The sequence below is a fragment of the Sphaeramia orbicularis genome, chromosome 20 (genome assembly GCF_902148855.1).
Source record: "Sphaeramia orbicularis chromosome 20, fSphaOr1.1, whole genome shotgun sequence".
NCBI classification, from domain to species: Eukaryota; Metazoa; Chordata; class Actinopteri; order Kurtiformes; family Apogonidae; genus Sphaeramia; species Sphaeramia orbicularis.
The window spans coordinates 18,639,276-18,660,569 of record NC_043976.1 but is presented as its reverse complement, the minus strand read 5'-3'; the positions used below and the strand labels follow the sequence as shown (position 1 = coordinate 18,660,569).

Here is a 21,294-nt window from a genome sequence, read left to right as displayed (position 1 = left end):
AACTGGATTAGAGAAAAAAAAAGTCAAAACTAAAAACTAAACTATAATGAAAAATCAATAACTCTTATGGCCTTGCTGAGGATGAAAACACAATAACTCATTCACCATTTTGCTAAATTCACAGTTAAATACATCTACACCCTTTACACTATAGAAGCCTACTATCAATCAGATGGAAAACAGTCACAGCTGGATGGTTCTCTTATTTATGTTTTGCTTTGTTTCGTTAATGAGCCTGTGCTATGTAGAAATCTCCTTTTTTAAATCACTTTTCCTTCCTCTTGCAGGTTGGGATTCTCTATTTCCAGCCGAGCGTGTTTCGCTGCATCCTGCTGCGATGGGTTCGAATGCTGGGCTTCGCCACAGTCTACGGGACGCTGAGTCTTAAATTGTATAGGTAATACACACACACACACACAAACTGCCCAAAATCAATTGTCCAACATCATTCTCCATCCCCGGAAACGTCTATTGGATTACATTGACCTGTTTAAATGTAATTACACAGCATCTTACATCTTAATTCCTTGTAAAAGTAACAGCCTTATGAAGTGTCGAGACAGCATGTTTCTCTGCTACTTCATCACCGGACTACACTGATACACATTAAGGGGTGGATTCATTGCCTCATTAAGTGGAAGAGAGAATTGCCAAATAAAAGTAATTAAGGAAACACGGGGTGCTTCGGCCTCAAATGATTTCCATACATAACGTTGTATTGAATGATAGTTGGCATCGACATCCACAGTGAAGCGAATGTGTGCAGGAGCAGAGTTACAGCTCACTGAGAGACGACTGCTGGAGGATATGGAGAGGATGAGAGGGGGGGGTTTAGGGCCTGAATGGATGATAATGAGGCTGGGGTCCGCTGTATTTTAAAGTAACGCACTTGAAATTGTTCATCTGTGGGGCTTTTTGTCAGGTGAATCTGTCAGAAAGACCTAATGAAGATGCTGATTAAGAGGATGTGGTTAATGCGAGTGAGAAAGTAAGTAAACCCTTAGAGGTGCAAGTTAACATATTGCACAAATCAATTTTTGATGGGGGACTCATTAGTGGGGAGCATGGTGGACACTTCATCAATGTGCGTGAAGGGCAGAGCCTAATAATAGCGAGGGCTGGTCATGTGTCTGCGTGGGTTTTAATTCCTTTGTTATGAACTCTGTGTTTGTGGATGTAAAACGACATCATTTTAAAGAGCATAGTAACAGTGATAATACTGTTAAACTGTTGTTTTTTTGTTGTTGTGGGGTTTTTTTCTCTCTTTTTTGTGTTTAGTGGGTTTGTAGGTTTGTTGTATAATTTTTATTTAATTTGTTTTATATTGTGTCTGTGTGGTTCCTTATGTCTAGGTACATGTTTGTGTTAGGGATGCACCGATACCGATACGAGTATTGGGCATCGGCTCCGATACTCAGTGTGTGTACTCGTATTCGTACTTGTAAAAGATATTCGATACAAATGCACCGATACCACTTACGGGTGACATGTCACATTCACAGTTCAGTGCAGCAGGTACGCGGCGGTGGAATAATGTGTGTGGAGTGTGAAGAGTGTGGAGATTTTCAAAATAAATGACGGTGATAAAAGTAACGTTGACTGACAGTAACGTTAAAGACACAGACAGATACGGACGCAGCGTTCTGTCCGTCCTCTGCGTACATTCCATCAGTTTTCCAGGTGCTGGCGGATGTGTACCGGGACAGAGAATACCACCTGGAGTACGGAGCGGTGCGGACCACCGCCAGCAGAAGTGAAAACAAAACCTATCACTCATTTCTCTTTTCTCTTCCTGCTGAAGCTAAGCTTTTAAACCTTACCAGTGAAAACGCTGCAATATTAGTATCACATAAGTTTTGCCTCTGTCGTCTCCATGTTTGTTATTACTGACTTTCTTCTTCTTCTTCTCAAAAAACTTTACTCTTCTTCGTGGTATTTCTCCAGTATGGTTAATTCAGAGCGGCGCCCCCTGATGGATTAATTGAGAAACGCTCATTCCAACACATTAAATGTCAGTAGCAGCACTTTTTTCCAGTCAGACTAATGACAACGACAATAAAGCACGTTTACAAAAGAAACTAACAACTGGAATGGGATTATTAAGTACTCGTATTGGTACTCGGTATTGGCAAGTACTCAAATGTAAGTACTCATACTCGTACTCGGTCTGGAAAAAAGTGGTATCGGTGCATCCCTAGTTTGTGTAAATGTATAATTTAAAATAATAAAAAAATAATAAAATTAAAAAAAAAAAAAAAAAGAGCATAGTAATGAGTGGCAGGTCTTTACAGTTTTTGTTTCTCTAAACTGAATGAGAAATCCATCCAACAGCTCCAACTGAGTTAAAGAAAAAAAAAAAAAAAAGTCATCACTGGTATCTGAAATGATCCATACCTCCCTTTTTCTTTCTTTCTTTTTGTTTTAGATTTTTCTGGGGAGTTTAGGTGCAGTCGATGTTGTGTTTCTGATGGAGTGGCATTTGTAGGTGTTCGTGCCAGAGCGTGAAAAAAAACTGTACATTCATGTTCACATAATAGCATTTACTATGACAGCATTTGTAGGTTTATAAAAAACTGTATAATATCCTCCTGAGACCCAGGAAAGTGAAAGTTTTAGCTTTATTACATTAAACAATTGCCCTGATTGGAAACTACATAATGCAACAGTTTTTTTCAGAGGCATTTTTAAAATTATTTGTCTATATTTATTTATTTGTTTGTTTGTTTGTTTGTCCTTTGCAATGGACGACATTTTTTAAGTAAAACTGTGGAACTTTTGTCCCCTACAGAGGACAAAAATGCATTGCTGGATCTCAGAAGGATGGAACATATTTTTCATCATTTTACATCATGATTGTAACAACAGATTAGGAAAATATGGAAGAAATGAAAAAAAATAAACAAGCATCCAAAGCGTTCAAAAACAATTACAAAATAAGAGTACATTATTTGATATTAGATTATGCACTAACAGCTAATTAATAGTTAACTAATGTTTAGTAATCATTTATCAGTAGTGTCAATGTTATTATGTATTAATAGCTTAAATTTGCCTAATATAAGATGAATTAGTTACATATTTAATCATTTTACATTAATTTTTATTGCTAACTTTATTTACTTTAACCTTATTGTAACAAAACAATAACCAGTAGATGTGTGAAAAGTCTTTAGCTTTGTCCAGAATGGTTTTGGTCCTGGACTTTAATCATCACGAGATGGATCGATAAAGTTTATCTGCCATTTGTACACTTGTTCAGGTACATAGGAATTCTTGTGCAGAGGTCTCAGAGTACAAGTGTAAAAGATTAAGAGATACAGTCAAGACTAAAAAGATATAAGCTGTATAAAAACAACTACAAGACAATAACACAGTGACTTGCAATACATATTTAAAATGAAATACTCTCTACGAAAAGTGTTTACAATCATTCAAGATGGTTTTTGCTTTTTTCATGCTTAATAGGGGATAGAACAGCGATAGATAAGTTGTGACTGTTTCCACATCCGAAGAAGAAGTAGTTTCCACCTTCAAACAACACTACAAAGTCCATTTCTTTGACTCCAAACCCAATGATAAAATCAGGCTTTATTTGCATTTTCTTTCTGCCCATACAGGGTGTATCAGAAAAAAGTAGACTCAAAAAAAAACATAACACCAAAATGCAAAGACATTTTGAAAATCTGGTCACATGTGGATTTTGATGAAATCTTCAGGAAATATTGATACTGGCACAAGGAACAAATAATTAAATTTTGGTAGTGATTGGAGAGGGGGGTGTTTGGGGGGGGACTGATCTGCCTTGGCAGAGGTCTGCACTCTCCGGGTGCTTTTCTAGTTCTTTTCCTGTTTTACGTATGTAATGGCGCTAGTACAGGCACAGAATCCAAAAGCAGAACTCAGAGTCAGGATGTAAAGTTCAAAAGATTTATTAGTCACACACAGGTGTAGGAAAAATATAAATGACAAAATCTTGAGCATAATAGGTGGTAATTTCCTCTTCGAATCAGTCCTCCGGACCGAGAACGACAACCCGTCTTCCTGTGTGGTTAGCGGGGTCTTTTTCCCGACTGGGGAAAAGCAAAGGGAGGTCAGGGACGGAAACAGGTCATACACAGGTAAGCTATAAATCAGGCGACAGGACATAAGGGAAAGGCAAAAACTCCCGTACCAAAAGTCAGGCAAGGCGATCAGAACCAGGAATCAGATGAGGCAGAAAAACCGACAGGGAGTAGGCAGTAGGCAAAAAACCGGGTAAGCAAAAAAGGGTCAAAAACAGGAATCCAAAACAGACAGACAAGATCAGAACGCTGGTAAGTACTGCAAGAGTAACAAACTGGCGTCTGACAGGGGGAAGAGACAGGGTTTAAATACACAAAAGGGAGGGAAGACAACTAGACACAGGTGGAGCAAATCAGGGCGGAGACAGGTAATCAGGTAAAAGGTGAGAACGATCAGGGAACAGGAAGTAAAGACAACAGACAAGACACATGAGGGGAAACTTAACAAAATAAAACAGGAAGTGACAAACAAACATAAAAGACAGACAAAACCAGACTAACGTCTGGCTGCAGGCATGACAACGTATGCAAGTGAAAGACCAATGGATCTTGTCATCCATGGCGACAGATCTCATATTAACCCTTACACTTCCATGCGCAAAATACTTTTATTTTGCACAATTCAAATTAGCGTTGTTGACTGAAGCATGAAAACTGACCCAGGACTCTGGTGTCAATCAAGGGAGAATCACATGGTCAATAAACACATATGACCAGATTTTCAAAATGTCTTTGCATTTTGGTTTTATGTTGTTTTTTCTGAGGGTCTACTTTTTTCTGAGACACCCTGTATTTTGCTGTAAACTTATACAGGGCGGGGAAGCAAAATTTACAATATTTTGAGGCAGGGATTGAAAGACAGTGTATGACCAATTAGTTTATTGAAAGTCATTAGAATTTATTTGCCACAAGAAAATTTACATAATAGAAAATGTTTTTATTCTATGTGTCCTCCTTCTTTCTCAATAACTGCCTTCACACGCTTCCTGAAACTTGCACAAGTGTTCCTCAAATATTGGGGTGACAACTTCTCCCATTCTTCTTTAATAGTATCTTCCAGACTTTCTCGTAATAGTTTTGCTCATAGTCATTCTCTTCTTTCCATTATAAACAGTCTTTATGGACACTCCAACTATTTTTGAAATCTCTTTTGGTGTGACGAGTGCATTCAGCAAATCACACACTCTTTGACGTTTGCTTTCCTGATTACTCATATGGGCAAAAGTTTCTGAAAAGGTATGGATAATAGTGTTAGGTATGATTATGACATCAATATATGTTTGGTTTCAAAACAACTGACGTAGTGCCTGCTGAGAAAAATCAACTAAATGTTCATTGTAAATTTTGCTTCCCCACCCTGTATGGAAACTCAAGTGTTGCGTCTTTACTGATCATTTGTGTCTGTGCTGTTCTCAAAGTGGGCCTCTCATGTAGGGATGTAAGAAAATATCGGTTCTGCAATATATCGCGATATTTCATTTCATGATACTGTGTCGATATTAAAAAGTACTGTATCGATATTTTATGTATTTATTCAAATGCAGATATGGTGGAGGTTTATTTTTGGTTTTGGTTTTTCTTTATTGTTTATGTTTTATGTTTTATTAAATAATGGTTATTTGAAGGATCGAAAAGGACTTTTAACTGCCTGAGAGGGAGATGTTAGTTCCTTTGTTGAGATTGCACAAAAATAATGTTATGATGTTAGTTATTAACTAATAGAATATGAACATTTGAGCAGGATCTTAAACTGTAATGTCTGTAAAATATAATTTAAATTTTAACGGGAAAATTTTGTGATCCTGTTCTGATCAAAAAAAATGTGCTTAGTATTTGTGCATATTTCGGGTGTAATTCAATTCTTCAAAGAAATAATCATTTAAAGAAAAAAGAAACAAACAAAAAAAATTGCCTTTTTAACAGTATCATGATATATTGTGATATATCGTATCGTGATCCTTGTATTGTGATTTGTATCGTATCGCCAGATTCTTGCCAATACACAGCCCTACTCTCATGTGTCCCCCCGCCCCCCCCACAGGGTGCTGAAGGTATTCCTGTCCCGTACAGCCCAGAGGATCCCCTATATGACCAGCTGGCGAGTGTTGCGTCTGCTGGGCATCATCCTGCTGATCGTCCTCTGGTTCCTTGTGGCTTGGACATCTGCCGTCTGTCAGAACCCAGACAGAAAGTTGGCTCTCATCGATGTGGGCTACACCCCCGATGGGCTGCAGTTCAGCATGTGCCTGCTGGATCGCTGGGACTACATGATGGCTGTTGGTAAGCCCTGCTACTGACCTCCACCTCCACAGGGTGTTGTGAATAGATTTGCATACATGCGTGTGCAGCAAAGTGAGAAAACATGGGTTATTTGAGGTATTCATGGCAACGAATCAGTGAATAATTTGTCAGGCATGGTAGAATTTTGGGTTCAAAGAGAGTATGAGCAATGAGGGGATAGTGAGTGATGAGGTTGGCGATGTGCTGACATTTTCCAAAAGAAGACATTAATCCTGTGTGGTGCTACACTTTTGGATGTATTCCTGTGTTGCACATGGGGGGGGGGGCAGCGGCAGATAAAGACAGATGAAAAATCCAAGATGCTCAGAGGGAAGCAACATATCAAGCTGAAAAGATCTACATGCTGTTTACGACTGCTGACTCAGGTTTCGCGGGAAAGAACCACGGTTCTTTTGTGACTTCTGGGAAAACAGATGGAACCCCCCCGCTGAGCAAACACACTGTGATACAACACAGAGAGAGCACATTTTCATTTTTGTTTATTAGCGAGTAAAAATAGGTTGCTGAAAGATGGCATGTGCAAGTTAGCTTAGATGTCACATGCTCACAGGTCGTAAATTACATAAACACCCAGATGCGATAAATCTCTCAGATGTACAAATCCACACCTGGCTGCATACGCGGTCAGTGATCTAAATGCAAAATACTGTACTTATTCATTTTGCGTAAAACGTGAAAAAAAAAAGCCTAGATTCGAGCGGTAAATATTAATCGTCACAATACATTGTTGATGTTTTGGTCTTCACACACCTTCATGTAACCCTGACCAATTACTCTTGTTAGAGCGAGTTGCATCAGTGCCTGCTGCTGTTCCCTATTGTCACATAGATATGATTCACAGGCCGACGGTTCAAGCACATGACAAAACATATGTCAAAATAATGGCAACTGGTATTCATGGGGGAAAAAAAGTGATGTGTTTATTGCTGTTGGTGCCAGCTACCGCAGACACATTAGTGGTAACACTTTATAATAAATACACACTATGAAGCATTAGTTAAGCATTAACAAATACTGAATTCATTTTTTATAAAGCATATTTCTGACATGAATACTCATTAGTACATGGTTTATAAGCACAGCTATAAATGTTTTACTCATCATTCATAATCATAATCATTCATCATTCAATCATGCAGTTTGTTTTAATAATCCCATGTGCTTTGTCTTTCCTTTGTTAGAATAACTCAGACTTTTGTGAGTCTTTAGGCATTGCCAACCTTTAAATCTCATTTGTAAATGTTTTATATGGCAAAGACAGTCCACACTTTAGGTGAGCTCACACCATATACTTAATTAATGAGTAGTAAGTGCTTTATAACTACCTGAAATAATGGATTCCTGTATTAATAACTGTTTATAGGACATCTATTGGAAAATAAATGTGTGAGTTAGTATAAAATACCCAGTAAAATATTCACTAACCATTAGTACATGTCTGAATAGTGTATGTGCGAGCATAAATGCACATCATAACTGGTTTGTAAGTGATGCAATACTATATTTTTACATGCTGAATCCATAATTTATAAAGTATGAAAATACTATCATTAAGCACAATGTAGATGAGCTTATTAATGATTAGTAGAACATTTACAACTGTGCTTATAAACCATATATTAATGAGTATTCATGTCAAAAATATGCTTTATAAATGATGAATACAGTATTTGTTAATCCATAACTAATGTTCTCATTATTAATGAGTAAAACCATTATAACTGTACTTATAAACCATATATTAATGAGTATACATGTTAGAAATATGCTTTATAAATGATGAATACAGTATTTGTTAATGCTTAACTAATGCGTCATAGTGTGTACTTATTATAAAGTGTTACCACATTAGCGTTTCCATGGAGGTGCATTGGGATTTGTTTAGCGTCCAGAGAATACAACCATCGCTGCTGTAAATGAGTTTGATAGTTTGAGCAGAAAAGGGTGTTTAGCTGCAGTTTCAGGACTCATACGGCCTTTTGCACCTGCTTCATGTGCGTGTTGACCTTTGACCTGACAGCTGTATTGGTGCACATTGTTTTTTTTGTGACCCATAAAGCTTGTTCACTAGCTTGCAACACCTTCCCTTCCTCTGCCTCCAGTCTGTTTACCCTCTCCTTGTGCTTTTTGCTCCACAGCTGAGTTCCTCTTCCTGCTTTGGGCTGTGTACCTGTGTTACGCTGTGAGGACGGTGCCGTCGGCCTTTCACGAACCTCGCTACATGGCGATCGCTGTTCACAATGAGCTTGTACTGTCAGCGATATTTTATGTCATCAGGTAAATCCTCCGGTCCCATTCATCATGCTTGCTTAGTGGGCATATATCACAGAAATGGCACACATAATGCATTATTCAGGAGCATTCTCAAAGCTTTTCCTCATGTACAAGTGAAACATGCTTTTACTTTTACTTTACCATTTGAAATCCTTTTTATATTTTGTACCTGTCATTATTATTATATTTTAACCAAAGGAGCTTTTAAAATATTGACAATATTCTTTTTTTTGCTGATAAAATTATATATAAAATAGGAGATTAAAAATATGTGATCGATGGATGAGGATTAATTCACAGTTTATTCATTTTTAACCCTTTTTCCTGACTTCATATAATGTCAGTAGGGGCAAAAATATCAATGTCAATAAAAGATTACACAAAAAATATTATTATTTTTAACTTAAATCCTGATGTTTACAATGAATGAACTATTTTTTTTAATCAATTAATATTTAATTAATTCATTTTTACCATTTTAATCCATGAAATACCTAATGGATTAAAAAGAAAAGAAAAAAGTAATATCTTACACATAAAAAATACAACAAATTACAAACACAAAATGTCCTCAAGGCACAAGACTTAACAAGGATACCACAAGGGATGGTACTTTTGTCAGACTGTTATGACTGAGTGGTGGTGCAATGTCATAAACCTCTGTGACTACATCATTTAAAAAAGAAAATTCTTGACATGGACTGTTGTAATACAAAAGAGAAGCAGACTGCAGATAGTTTGATTTTCAGTTCAAAACTCAAAAACAAAAAAAAACATGGCAACACAATAGCAGATGAAACATTTATTTAGGTCACACACAGCAGACAGATGCAACTACTTTTCATCTGTGTTTTTCATTCATTCTTGCATTCATTCATTTTATGAAACGTTCAGTTCTCGAAGGGGTCATGGCTGGTAAACCCTAGACATGTCACCAGTTTAACACAGTACTGAGAATATACAGACGAACAACTATTCACTGTCGCATTCACACCTACGGGTGATTCTGATTTTTGCTGATATCTGTTTTTTGGGGGTTTTTTGCTCACATTATTATACAAATGCCATCAGAGTCATGTGTAATCATGTGGTCACATATGGGTCACTTTTTCTTGTAGTGTGAACACAGACTTAGACTGACCAGTAAGGCTGGGCGATAAGATGATAACAATATGTATCGCGATGTAAGTTTTCCTCGATAGAAATATGAGATATAGTCGATACAATTTCAATAGAATTAATTCATCCATGTTTTGACAATAGTAAGAACAGCCAATCATAGTAAGTAGCGCCGCACCAAACCAATCATGCTAGACCCACATCGGGGGGGGGGGGGGGGTCGCAGTCCATGCCTACCTAATACCTAATACACGCAAACTATACAGCCGAAGAAAGTGAAACTGAAACTTAAGATGCTTTTATGACGGGGTCAAGAAATCTTAAGATGGGGGGCTGGGAGGAGATGAATAAAACAGGGGAATAATATGTAACAGTGGAGGGGAGGATAATTGTAAGAGCGGAGGGACTTTTCCATAAGTGCCATGATGTCTCTCTATCTCTCTCCCCATGTCTTCACAACTAACTTATGAGTAACAGAAACGCGCACACAGTTCGGCTGGAGGGTGCACACGCACGGTTCAACCAGGGGAATGCGCGTGTGCGTTTTGGTCGGTCAGACTGTGCCGCACGTGGAAGTTAAACTAAAACTTAACGCTCATTTATCTTTTCCCTACCTCCTGAAGCTTTGCAAACTTTCATTTGTCCTGGTCTATTATATATTATACATATGTACTGTATAATAAGTCTAATGTGATGGTGATGATTGTTTTGTATGAAATGTATAGTGTGACGGTAAGGATTTTTTTTTGAGCGCAGCGCCATGGCAAAACCTTATCAACAGAAACACTGCATATCAATATCGTCTGATATGAAAAAAATTATTGTGATATGATTTTTTTCCAAATCGCCCAGCCCTACTGACCAGTTAACCTATTAAGGCGCATGTCTTTGGACCAGTGGCGGCTGCTCATCTTTCAGAGAGGGGAAGCTCGTTGTCGGCTTACATAAAAAAAAAAGTCAAGTTATTTAAACATAAATTCAGCCCTCCGTTCCTTTTTAAGAAAACCTTATCGTACCAAGTAAACAAGAAAACATTGAAATTATGTTAAATTGAAACAAGGAAGTACAATGAGTGTGTTTTATTTACAGTGCAAGAAATGAACAAGTAATTTGGTAGTGGTTTCTCTCGATTTCACAGCAGAATGCGCAATGGTATTAAACTGAACTGTGTCAAGTGGAGGAGTAGATCTCAAAATAGCTGTCAATCAAATGGGATTCAGCCTTTCGACTGATCCTCCAGTCAGCACGTGGAAGCCCGGTGTCCAGCCCGGCTGAGCTCTGCCCACAGCTCCATTCACCCCCAGAGATGCTGAGCGTCTGGGGGCAGGACAACATCGTGGCATTTATCCAATTACCGTCCAGTTTTGAGGCAATGAAATAAACTGTTCCACTCAGTCCCATTGAAGTGCATGGATGAATGTCAATGTGCAATGAAACGTCAACACAACCGTACATACTTGACCATTTCATTTTCATAATTTTAGGGGAAGCTGAACTTCCCTTGCAGTCTATGAGAAATCGCCACTGCTTTGGACGGTGGGAGTAAGTAGGAGTACCCACAGAGAACCCCCACAGACGCACAGAGAACATGTAGACCCCACACAGAAGGACCCACAGTGGCCCAGCGCTGGGATCCTTCTCTAACTATGCATTTTCTTATCAGTAGCAGTAACGATAAATAAAGCCTAAATCACATTTCCTCTGTAAATGTTGTATCAGTTGTAAGTATCAGTGCCCTATCTGAACGATCCTCATCTAATACCCCAAAGAAAATAAACCTAACATTTGCTCCAATTACATTTACTACCAAACCCATCTTCTTCAACATAGCAATGCTGCCACTTTGCCAGCTCTGCATTTATATCATAGCTTTTGACTGCTCTCCTCCGTTGTCATTTTGATGTTTATGTCCTCCAGTAGATTGTCTCATTTCCATCATGTATAGGCGGCCGTGTGGAGCTCAACCCCGCTGTTCATCTGGGGGTTGGTTCTATTGTAGTGAAATTGCCCTCTCCCTCCGGTCTACACGTCAGAAGGCTGCACTGTGCAGTTTATAAATGAGGTGTTTCAGCTGACACCGCCAGAGCCCTTCCTAGCTGGAGTTCTCCTAATTGAGAACTCAGCTCCATTACATTATTTGCTAATGAACCATGTCAGAATGATTTATATCTTTTATTTCAAATCAGCGTGAATATCTGCATTAGGAGCCATTACTAATAATTGTTTATCATCGACCTATAGTCAGGCAGGTTGAGGACTTTTTATAAGTGTATTTGATCATCTGGTTCTTTGTGATTACTGTGTCCAAGTCTAGCACTACACCTACTCTACACTTGTTTCAAGGCTTTTCTCTGCAGAAATGGCCAAGAGAGACCCTTAATAAATTGGAACAGGTGCCTGATGTGGCAAGATGATTCTGACCTGCTGTCACCAGAGACCACATTGTACACTGAGGCTTGTTAGAAGCATCCAACGTCCATTTCTGTTACTGAGGCAACCTGCTATTTGATCCCAAGGTGACCAGTTAGAGCTCAGACTTTCTTGTTCACCGTGATAGTCATCAGGTTTTTCACAGGTCCAGGTGCAAGTGGGATGCTGAGAGAAAATGAAGGGAATGGAATAGCTGGAGGTTCAAGCTTGACTGATGGGGAGTGCTTCAGTGAAACACTGCAGGCTGCAAATTGGAGACAGTATGCCAAGGTTATTAAATCCTCATCTACACAGAAACCCCCTCACAAACACGAAGGAGGGAAAAAACTTCAAAGCTTTGGGGCATTTCGTACTCTGGACCTTTGCCTTCGTTCCAGCCTCTCAGCTATTACCACAGTAACTGTTCGTTAATTAGCCATTTGCCAACTTCAACAATGTAATGAGCCTGGTAGATGACATTTGCTGGGACAGAGACTCTCCGGTGTTTGAATTAGCATCTGACAGGACATGCCTTCATTTTATTTCAGCGCACACAAGGTCTCACTGTGCTGAAAGCCTGTTTTAAATTAAAGACTGGAACTTCTGTTGTTTCTGCCAGCAATTATCTCATTTTTTTTCACCACAGTCAGCTCAGTGTATCAACGTGTGATGTATAAATAGGCCAAATCTTGAGACCAAATTAAGGTCACACTTTTACTTTGAAACCAGTTCAGAGTACGAGGGGAAATAGTCTCCTTGCTGGCAAAAGCGTCGTCCAAATGGAACATTATATGAGCCTAAATTGAGCAGCTGAACTGATGCCTAGACAGACAGTATATAAATCTGCCTTGGCTGAAAACACATTAAATCTGCTGGTCTGCGTCTCCTCCGGGCCCATCTGTATCAAAGAGGTTTACTGCACTCAGAACATGTGTCTGAATATCACAGCATAAAGTTAGTCATAGTTCACAGGAATTTGGAATTTAACATTTCGCTGTCATGTTCGAGGAAACACGTGTTCTATAAAATTAACATGAGCCGGGATTACAGAACATAAAATACTTTGTGTGTCTGCAGAGATCCAACAGCTTGATCACTGATCCTGGTTACATTCTGTTGTTTAACCCGTATAAATGCAATAAAATGTTTGGTAACAGTTAGGGAGCATGCGTTCACTATTAAAGGTACAACATGTAAAATTTGCTTGTGCTTCTGAGTCTATATGGGGCTTGTGTTGGTGTCTGTTCTGTTGTTTTTAATGTTCGCTAATTCCTTTTTAAGTTAGCAGCTATCTCATTTGCCAGCGTCCATGATAGATTTATACACTGATTTTTATGTGAGGACACCAGGACTTTTCTTGAAAGTACTTAGATTCATTCCCATGTTCTTCAGCACTTCTGCAGCTGCACAACACTTGCTGCCATCATCTTAGAAATGCAATTAGATAGAGCTAGAGTTACAATTGAACCTCTAACTTGTTGCTTATTAGCATGCCTTTAATAACATACTGGATCTTTATTAGTCCTCATGAAGAAATATGTCAGTGCCTTATTCAGCCTTATTCAACACGACTGTAACTACTTAACCATTAACTAAGAGTTTTCTCTGCTTAATATGTCCACTAAGGAATGTTTTGTACTGAATTTCAGTCTTAAAATGCTTTGCTATGTATAGATCTTAAAGGATTGTAATAGCACCAGAGTATATGTTCTGTTTTGAGAGCTCGTAATAAACATGCTCTATTCAACTAATTCAATAATAGTTAATGAGTGTCAAACTACAGATCAATGAGTTATGAGCAAGACCTTAATGCAGACATGGGAGCATAGTATGGATTAGAAAAACTTAATTTAGACATATTAGGAAAATATTGACAAAGATTCAATATATAAAATATGTACATACTCATGCATCTTTATTGTGCTAGGATTTGAACCAGACACTAACTATGACATAATGTATTTATACAATGATTCTTTACATATTAGGGAATTCTACATTATTGTAGAGTATGCTCATGCAGAATGAGGCATAATTAAAGACCTTAATGGCTCATAAATAGACAGTATGCTCAGTTAATGGTGAATATATGTACCCCGATAAGAAGTGTTACCAAATATTTAGTCAACATACTGCAGTGCACCTACACTTGTGCTTTCTCCTTCTGCTTCTCAGTTTATGATTCTGACCTCCTTTTAGTCTCTCATAGTTATTTTAAATTTTTTATTTATTTATATATTTTTTATTCCTGTAGGTTCACTCTTGCTCCTGAGCTGCATCCAGACTGGATGCTACTACTCTTCTTCACCCACACCCACTTAACAGTGACAGTCACACTGGGACTACTGCTAATCCCTAAGGTAAACACATTCTACATCACTGAAAGTACAAAATATACTTACTTTAGATAAAATGCCAACAGTGTCATCCTCATATTAATACATTTTGCTTCAAAGCTGTATTATCTTAGTAATCAAGCTCCATTGTTGTTGAAGTCTTTCTGAAACGGTAGTAATTTTTTGCTCTTTTTTCTAATCAATCCACCAGTTCTTGTTTGCTGGCACCCACATGAGAGATGATATAGCGTCTGAGGCCTATGAGGATGAGTTGGACATGGGTCGCTCTGGGTCGTATCTTAACAGCAGCATCACATCAGCATGGAGCGAACACAGTCTGGACCCTGAGGACATCAGGGTAAGAAATGTCACCTTTTGCTTGTTATTCTCCATTGTATAACCTGGTGATGCCTTTTGAATCCTCCAAAAATACTGAGCAATGGCAGTTTTTTATTGCAGACACCAGACGAAATGGGCCATCTCAGTTCTATTAATGGCTGTGGCGTAAGATCTTGCGACAGTCTTTGGGAAAAACGTACCAACGTGAGCAGAGATTTCCGTTTGTCTGTTAGTCCTGAAGAAGTCTCTCTGCCAAAATGTTTGGGGTCTATGTCCATTAAAGGCATATTTACCACAAGGACTGATGTTATTTGGTGACTCCATGTTACATGCACTGTACCAGATGGGCACCCAGAAAATTAAGACTGAAGCTTTGAGGCTGTTTCAGACCTAACATTAAAACGCGACCGTTTCCTTATTTGATTCTGTCCAAGACTGTCCTGTTTTTTGTTTTTTGCTTTTTAGAAAGCATGTGATATTCCGTAGTGCAACAACTGTATGTAGTCATATGTGATGGACTCGTACTGCATGATTTCTGTGCAGTAGAATGTCTGCTTTTGTATGACCGTGCTTTAATTAGAAATTCTTTTTTTAAGCCCAAAGAAATGCAATTATTTGTTCTAAACAAGTGATGTTTTGCTTTTTCTCTGTGTCTTTTCTTTTATGGCTGTAAAGGAAGAGCTGAAAAAACTCTACTCCCAGTTAGAGATTTACAAGAGAAAGAAGATGCTGGCTAACAACCCTCATCTCCAGAAGAAACGGAGCTCTAAGAAAGGGTTGGGTCGTTCACTGATGAGGCGCATCACAGAAATTCCTGAATCGGTACATCGGCAATGCAGCCGCGAAGACAAAGAGGCTGGGGAACACGGGAGCAATCGCAACAGCATCTGCATGTTGAAGAAGAATCCTTTTGACCCATCACACCAAGGGAAGCCAGCAAAGGAGGAGACACTCAAGAATAATGTTTTCTCCTTGAAGAAGTCCCACAGCAGCTATGATCACGTCCGTGACCAGAGTGAAGACTCCAACAGCTCTGCAACAGATAAGATCGAGGTGACGACGGCTGAAGGGTCCCTCCTGGACACACTCATGGGAAAGAAGCTGGTCAAAAGAAAGTCCAATGAAAACATAATGCCCCAAGTGAATCCACTGAGTCAGTTCCTTTGGTATGCAAGTCAGCAAGCGCACATAACCTCACTGCAGACAAGAAACCGATTCACCCCAGAGCCTCCATGCTTCAGAAGTCCCTCAGTGTCATCGCCAGTGCCAAAGAGAAGACTTTAGGCTTGACAGGAAAGACCCAGAGCACGGACGACAGCAATAAGAAGAGTCAGCCAAAGAGTAAAGACGCAAAGGCCAGTGTAGAATCAGAGAGTGAAAGCCAACCGAAGATGATCATTAGCCAGTCAGTTGAGTACAAACAGAGCACGGCAAAAGGCGGGATCATCAAACCACAGGTGAGTGGAAGCCAACCTGCAATTCCTTCTGATCCAGTCAAGGGAAAGGATCTTTATGATCTCTCTGAGGTATGTCCCTGGGAAGTGGAGGATATTCCCACTCCTTCAGAAAACAAGGTCCAGAAGCATGTATCCATAGCACCAAAGGAAACCACAACAGTTCACGGAGGTGGCACAAAGGCGAGCAAATCTCAGCAGAAGAAAAAAGGTTCAGATCAGTCTGCATCAAGTGTCAGCCATTCGAAAGAAACTCAGAGAACATCTGCAGTTCGAGCAGAAGTGTGTCCATGGGAGGAGACGAGTGAGAGTCCAACTGGTCAAGTAGACGCATCAAAGCAACAAATATCCAGTCCAACCAGTCAACTTTCTAAGATACAACAGCCTCCTTTAACAGCAGAGAGCTCCAAAACACATCGGGCAGAGGTTTGTCCGTGGGACTTTGAAGATTCACAAAAGACTGCAGAGCTCACAAGCTCAACAGATACAACAAAAAAATTAAAAGGCACTTCTCCGGTGGATGGGAAAGGAAAAAATACCCTTTCAGATACATCCAAAGTAAGGGGCTCCCTTCAACTACCAACCGCAAAAGTTGATGTTTGTCCTTGGGATTATGACAGCACTGCCATATCTCCAAATTCAGAGAGAACACCTAGTCCATCTCAAGTATCCAAAAGCAAGGAATCCCCTTCAAAAAAGAAGGGGACCCTTTCAACAAGAACAGTTGAGAAAGAGAAATCAAAAGACGCTGATGAAGAGAAAAACAGAACAAAAGCTAAGGACAAGATTAAATCTTCAGAGAAACACATGAGCCAGCAAAAAATGGTTGAGGTATGCCCCTGGGATGTAGAGAGGTCAACAGGAGGTGCCCGTGGTAGAAAAAAGGAAAAGCACTAATGTTGGAGCAGCCAAAGGAAAGCAGGCTGAAGTCTGTCCGTGGGACTTTGAGGATACATCAGATAAAAAAGGCACAGACAAAAGTCCTTCTGTGGTGAAACAGAGTAATCCAAATCCTAAAGCTGGGGTTGTAAGTGCTGCAAAAAAGGCAGATGTTTGTCCCTGGGACTTCGAGGATAGCACATCAAGCAAGAAGGCATGACACTCAACCTTAACGGACCAATGAAATTATAGTTATTGACGTATGCTTTTTTTCCACTTTGAAACCCTCAAATATTACCTTTTACTATTAGTACGGTGACTTGGAAGAAAAATCGATCAAGTTCCACAAGTTGCCTTCCTTTCTGAGGTTTTGTTCCTGTTTTACCTGTTTTGAAAATACATTCTATGTACAAAAACATGATGAGCATTCCAGATTATTACAGGAAAAGTTAAATCTTAGACTAATTATGCAACTTTTAATTCGCCTTGTCACTTCATGAGCAATGTTAATCTGCATTTATCACATTATATGCAGCCAACAGTTATTACATTTTATTTTTTTCTGTATCAACATCATCACTTCTTGGAAATAGGGGCATGATAATAATGGATGTATAGTAAAATATATCACGTATAGGAGGAAGAATTATGGATGGAAAGGTTGAACTGCAAAATAGGTGAAAGCCAAAGAATGATGTTAAGTCTCAAGGCTGTAATTTATTAGTTTGTGTCTGAATCTTGGCACAGACGTGAAGAGGATATCAGTCTATTGCACTTTAGCCAGCTCCATAAATTAAGATCAGGACAAATTCTGGTCTTCTTGTACATTTTGTCTTCTTAGTTTACACCTCATGGCATGATATCAAAAAGCGCATCACATATTGTCTAAACTTAGACGTTTTCTTATTTATTTTCTATATTTTTAGATCTATTTAATTGTAGTTCTTGGCAGATTAAAAGGCTTCCAAGTCTGCAGAGATGTACTGTATGTGCCTAACTAACTAGCGTTGTCTTGTATTAGTCTGAAGTGAAGCTATTGCTTCCTTCAGCATTTTGTGACGGTGAAATATATAAACAGCATGCACAGCCAGAGTAGATGGACCCTAAAAATTTGTCAACTAAAACAGTTAACGTGTTGACAGATGTTAATGTTGTTTTTAGTTTCCTTTCTTAATGCCAGAGGCACTGACCTTCCAGCTATCATATATACAATACAGCTCATTCAGGGTGGCAAAGATTCAGTAAGAGCCACATTAACATAAATGCGTACGAAAAACAGCTCTTACTTTATGAACACAAGTAAAAGTGAGGATAGAGACATACTGAGGCACTAGGCTACTAAGGAAATACTGAGGAAATAATTTGCATCAGCTTTGTTTAAGAATCCAGCATGGATCTTTGTGCTGACTTGCATTAATTGTTCGTTTGTGTACTTGTATGTGTGTGTCTGGTAGTGCTTTCCCTCCTATTTCCTTCGTTACATTCCCAATGTCTCAGTAAAAACAAAGATGGTAAAAGGTGAGCAGGTTACCACGAACTGATACAACCTGCTGTATAAGGGATAATTAGTTGTCTTTTAGCTTTGGCCTTCGTTCTTATTAACAACTGTACAATGTAGCAACAAACTGTTGCTTTGAAAACTGGGTGGTATCACTGCAAAGCAAAAAGAACAAGCTGTCAAACAGTCGTACATACATATATAAACTTTAAGGAAGAGGAAACAGGAAGTGGTCAGACTTATCCTGTCCAGTAACATCTGCAGCTTTAGGGTTTAGGATCAGATCCTTCTTTTTCTTCACTTTGCATGTTCATTAATTGAACTTACTAGTTTGTTTTGGAATCTTACTCAGACTGACATAACGTTCCTACAATACAGCAACTATCAACCCAATTCCAGCCTGATGACGTAGGACGTTGGTTTGAATCAGGAACAAAATGGCATTGGGCACAACAGGCATTTTATCTTGTTATACGTGATCTAGTTGACGACTGACACTGCATTCACGAAAGACATGTTAGCATGTTTGACTTCTCCACAACAGGTTTAACAGGGTGTAAAACATATCTACCTTCATTTACTTCTAATTCTTTTATCTGTAGAAAAGTCTCGTAGTTCTGTCCTGACTTGGAAACTGACCTCAAAGCATCGGCGTAAGTCCTTTGTATCATGGAAATATCACAGTGAACACCAATGTAAGTTCAGGGGCTACGAACTGCATCTACACCTTTTAAAATACACCAATATGATGTAAAATAATAACAGACAGGCCGTATCTGAGATGAGAAAACACTTCAGCACATCTGAAATCCAACACTTCCATTCTTACCTTTCACCATAAAGTCCGTAGACATGGACTTTAATTTTCCTCCTCAAGAGTCGCTAGCATCTCAAAATTTATTACAGTTGCTGGATCGGAAAAACTGATGAAATGATTATGACTGAAATAAATAACAACAGCCTAAGCCAGTTCTGTTTTCCACTACTCAGTGTGAAATCTGTTCCACGAATGTAATTTTTATTGACACTGCAACTGGTAAAAGTTTTACACTGTCAGGAAAATATGCAAAAATCTGCTGAAATTTGGTCAGTTTGTTGGTTTTCTGTCCTGCATCCACCTCATCCGTGTCTTTTTGTGTCAAAAAATATCTATGTCTACATTTTCTTATTATCTATGGGAAGTTCCTATCACTAACCCCACTTATGAAGACAGGTTTGGTTGAAATGGTTGTGAATAACTGGCACCTGAGAACTATTTTGAACAATTTAGTCATTTCACCCCTAAATCAGACTACATTAGAGTATGTGACTAAACTACTACTTTGTTTACAGTGTGCAGGACTATTTGACTGCTTGTTTTTCTCACTTCATGTGATTTGTTTTGTAGGGATTTCACCATGTTTCCAGATATCTAATACATTAAATATTCTATACTTTGGAGAGTAGATCCTAACCAATATTAACAAAGACCAAAATTGCTAAAATAAATTCCAGGTTGTATTAAATTATCCTTTAAAACTTCAGTAACTAAAAAAGCTTTTACTGCCATCATTTTTTATGTTTTTGTAATGCGTAAACAGTAGTGCAAGGCATGTGTTTCCTAGTTTTTTGCAATGTAGACTAACGCCCAGTTGATTAATGACACTAATCATGTTAGAATTAGACTTAGCAACGTGGTAATGATTTAATAATCTTACTAAACCTTTTGAAGGTTTTGATTTGTTCAGTGTTTTGTATCAAAATGTCTAAATACTCATCATACACTAACCGTCCTGGGATTAAAACACAAAAACAAGTTTCCGGCTTTTACTAAATAATAAATGTCCAGCAGCTGACAATAATTGCAGTCATGTGGGAAAAACTATGTATCAATATAGCATCTGCTTTCCGGTATCTTGTGAGATAAACATGGTATCACTGAATGTTGTCACTGATTGTAATTATCTGTAATTGCTGTCAAACTCCTCATGACAAAACGTCCACGTCTCTGTAGGAGACCTGACTAATTGTGATTAAAATCAGTGCTTGTCGGTGAGAATTTTACTATGTCCTGCATTTGATTCAACCGCAATGTTTCTCCGGTGCAGATGATCCTTAAAAAAAAAAAAAAAAAAAAAAAAAAAAACAGTCTGTCATCTGGTTTTGTTTAACATGCCAACATGATTTTATCAGCGAGACTCCATAAACATGATTTAGTGACGCTGTGTCTTATATCTGCCCCTCCGACTGAGAAATTGCCTCCACCGTTGACCTGTGGGGCTCGTCGGAAATATTTCACAGGCGGGGTGTTTGCCTTACAGCGCCAGCTTTGTCATCACCTCTGCTTTATAAGCTCCTTTAGGAATGGTGTCAGAGAAGAACCGTCACCGTGCGCGGGTTGATTATAAAGCTTTGATGGATCTATATGATATTTATGAGGCAGATGTTCGGCCTCATCCATCATATGCACCGCTGTAGCAGATGCAGGCCCTCATTATAGGAGGATTCCTGGCTGCTGGTGTAACGACAACAGGTAAATCCTTGTTTTTTTAAGTCATGCCAATATTAGGTTATGAAAAATCTCCTCTATATTCAGCTCTTGTCGGAAATGTATTTCATTTCATGTTTTTTTAATTGAAATATTC

At 38.7% G+C, this 21,294-nt stretch overlaps 1 protein-coding gene across 1 annotated transcript in view; it reads left to right on the top strand.

Moving 5' to 3' along the window:
- The window catches only part of LOC115411049 (probable G-protein coupled receptor 158), a 127,312-nt gene extending 106,104 nt beyond the window's left edge, over positions 1-21,208 (top strand). Inside the window, 8 exon segments of the mRNA XM_030122994.1 lie at positions 288-397; positions 6,103-6,341; positions 8,501-8,639; positions 14,419-14,524; positions 14,712-14,858; positions 15,515-15,965; positions 15,968-17,145; positions 17,147-21,208. Of these exon segments, the coding sequence (XP_029978854.1) occupies positions 288-397; positions 6,103-6,341; positions 8,501-8,639; positions 14,419-14,524; positions 14,712-14,858; positions 15,515-15,965; positions 15,968-17,145; positions 17,147-17,392 (2,616 nt within the window). The 3' untranslated portion in view covers positions 17,393-21,208.
- Positions 21,209-21,294: the final 86 nt, after the last annotated feature.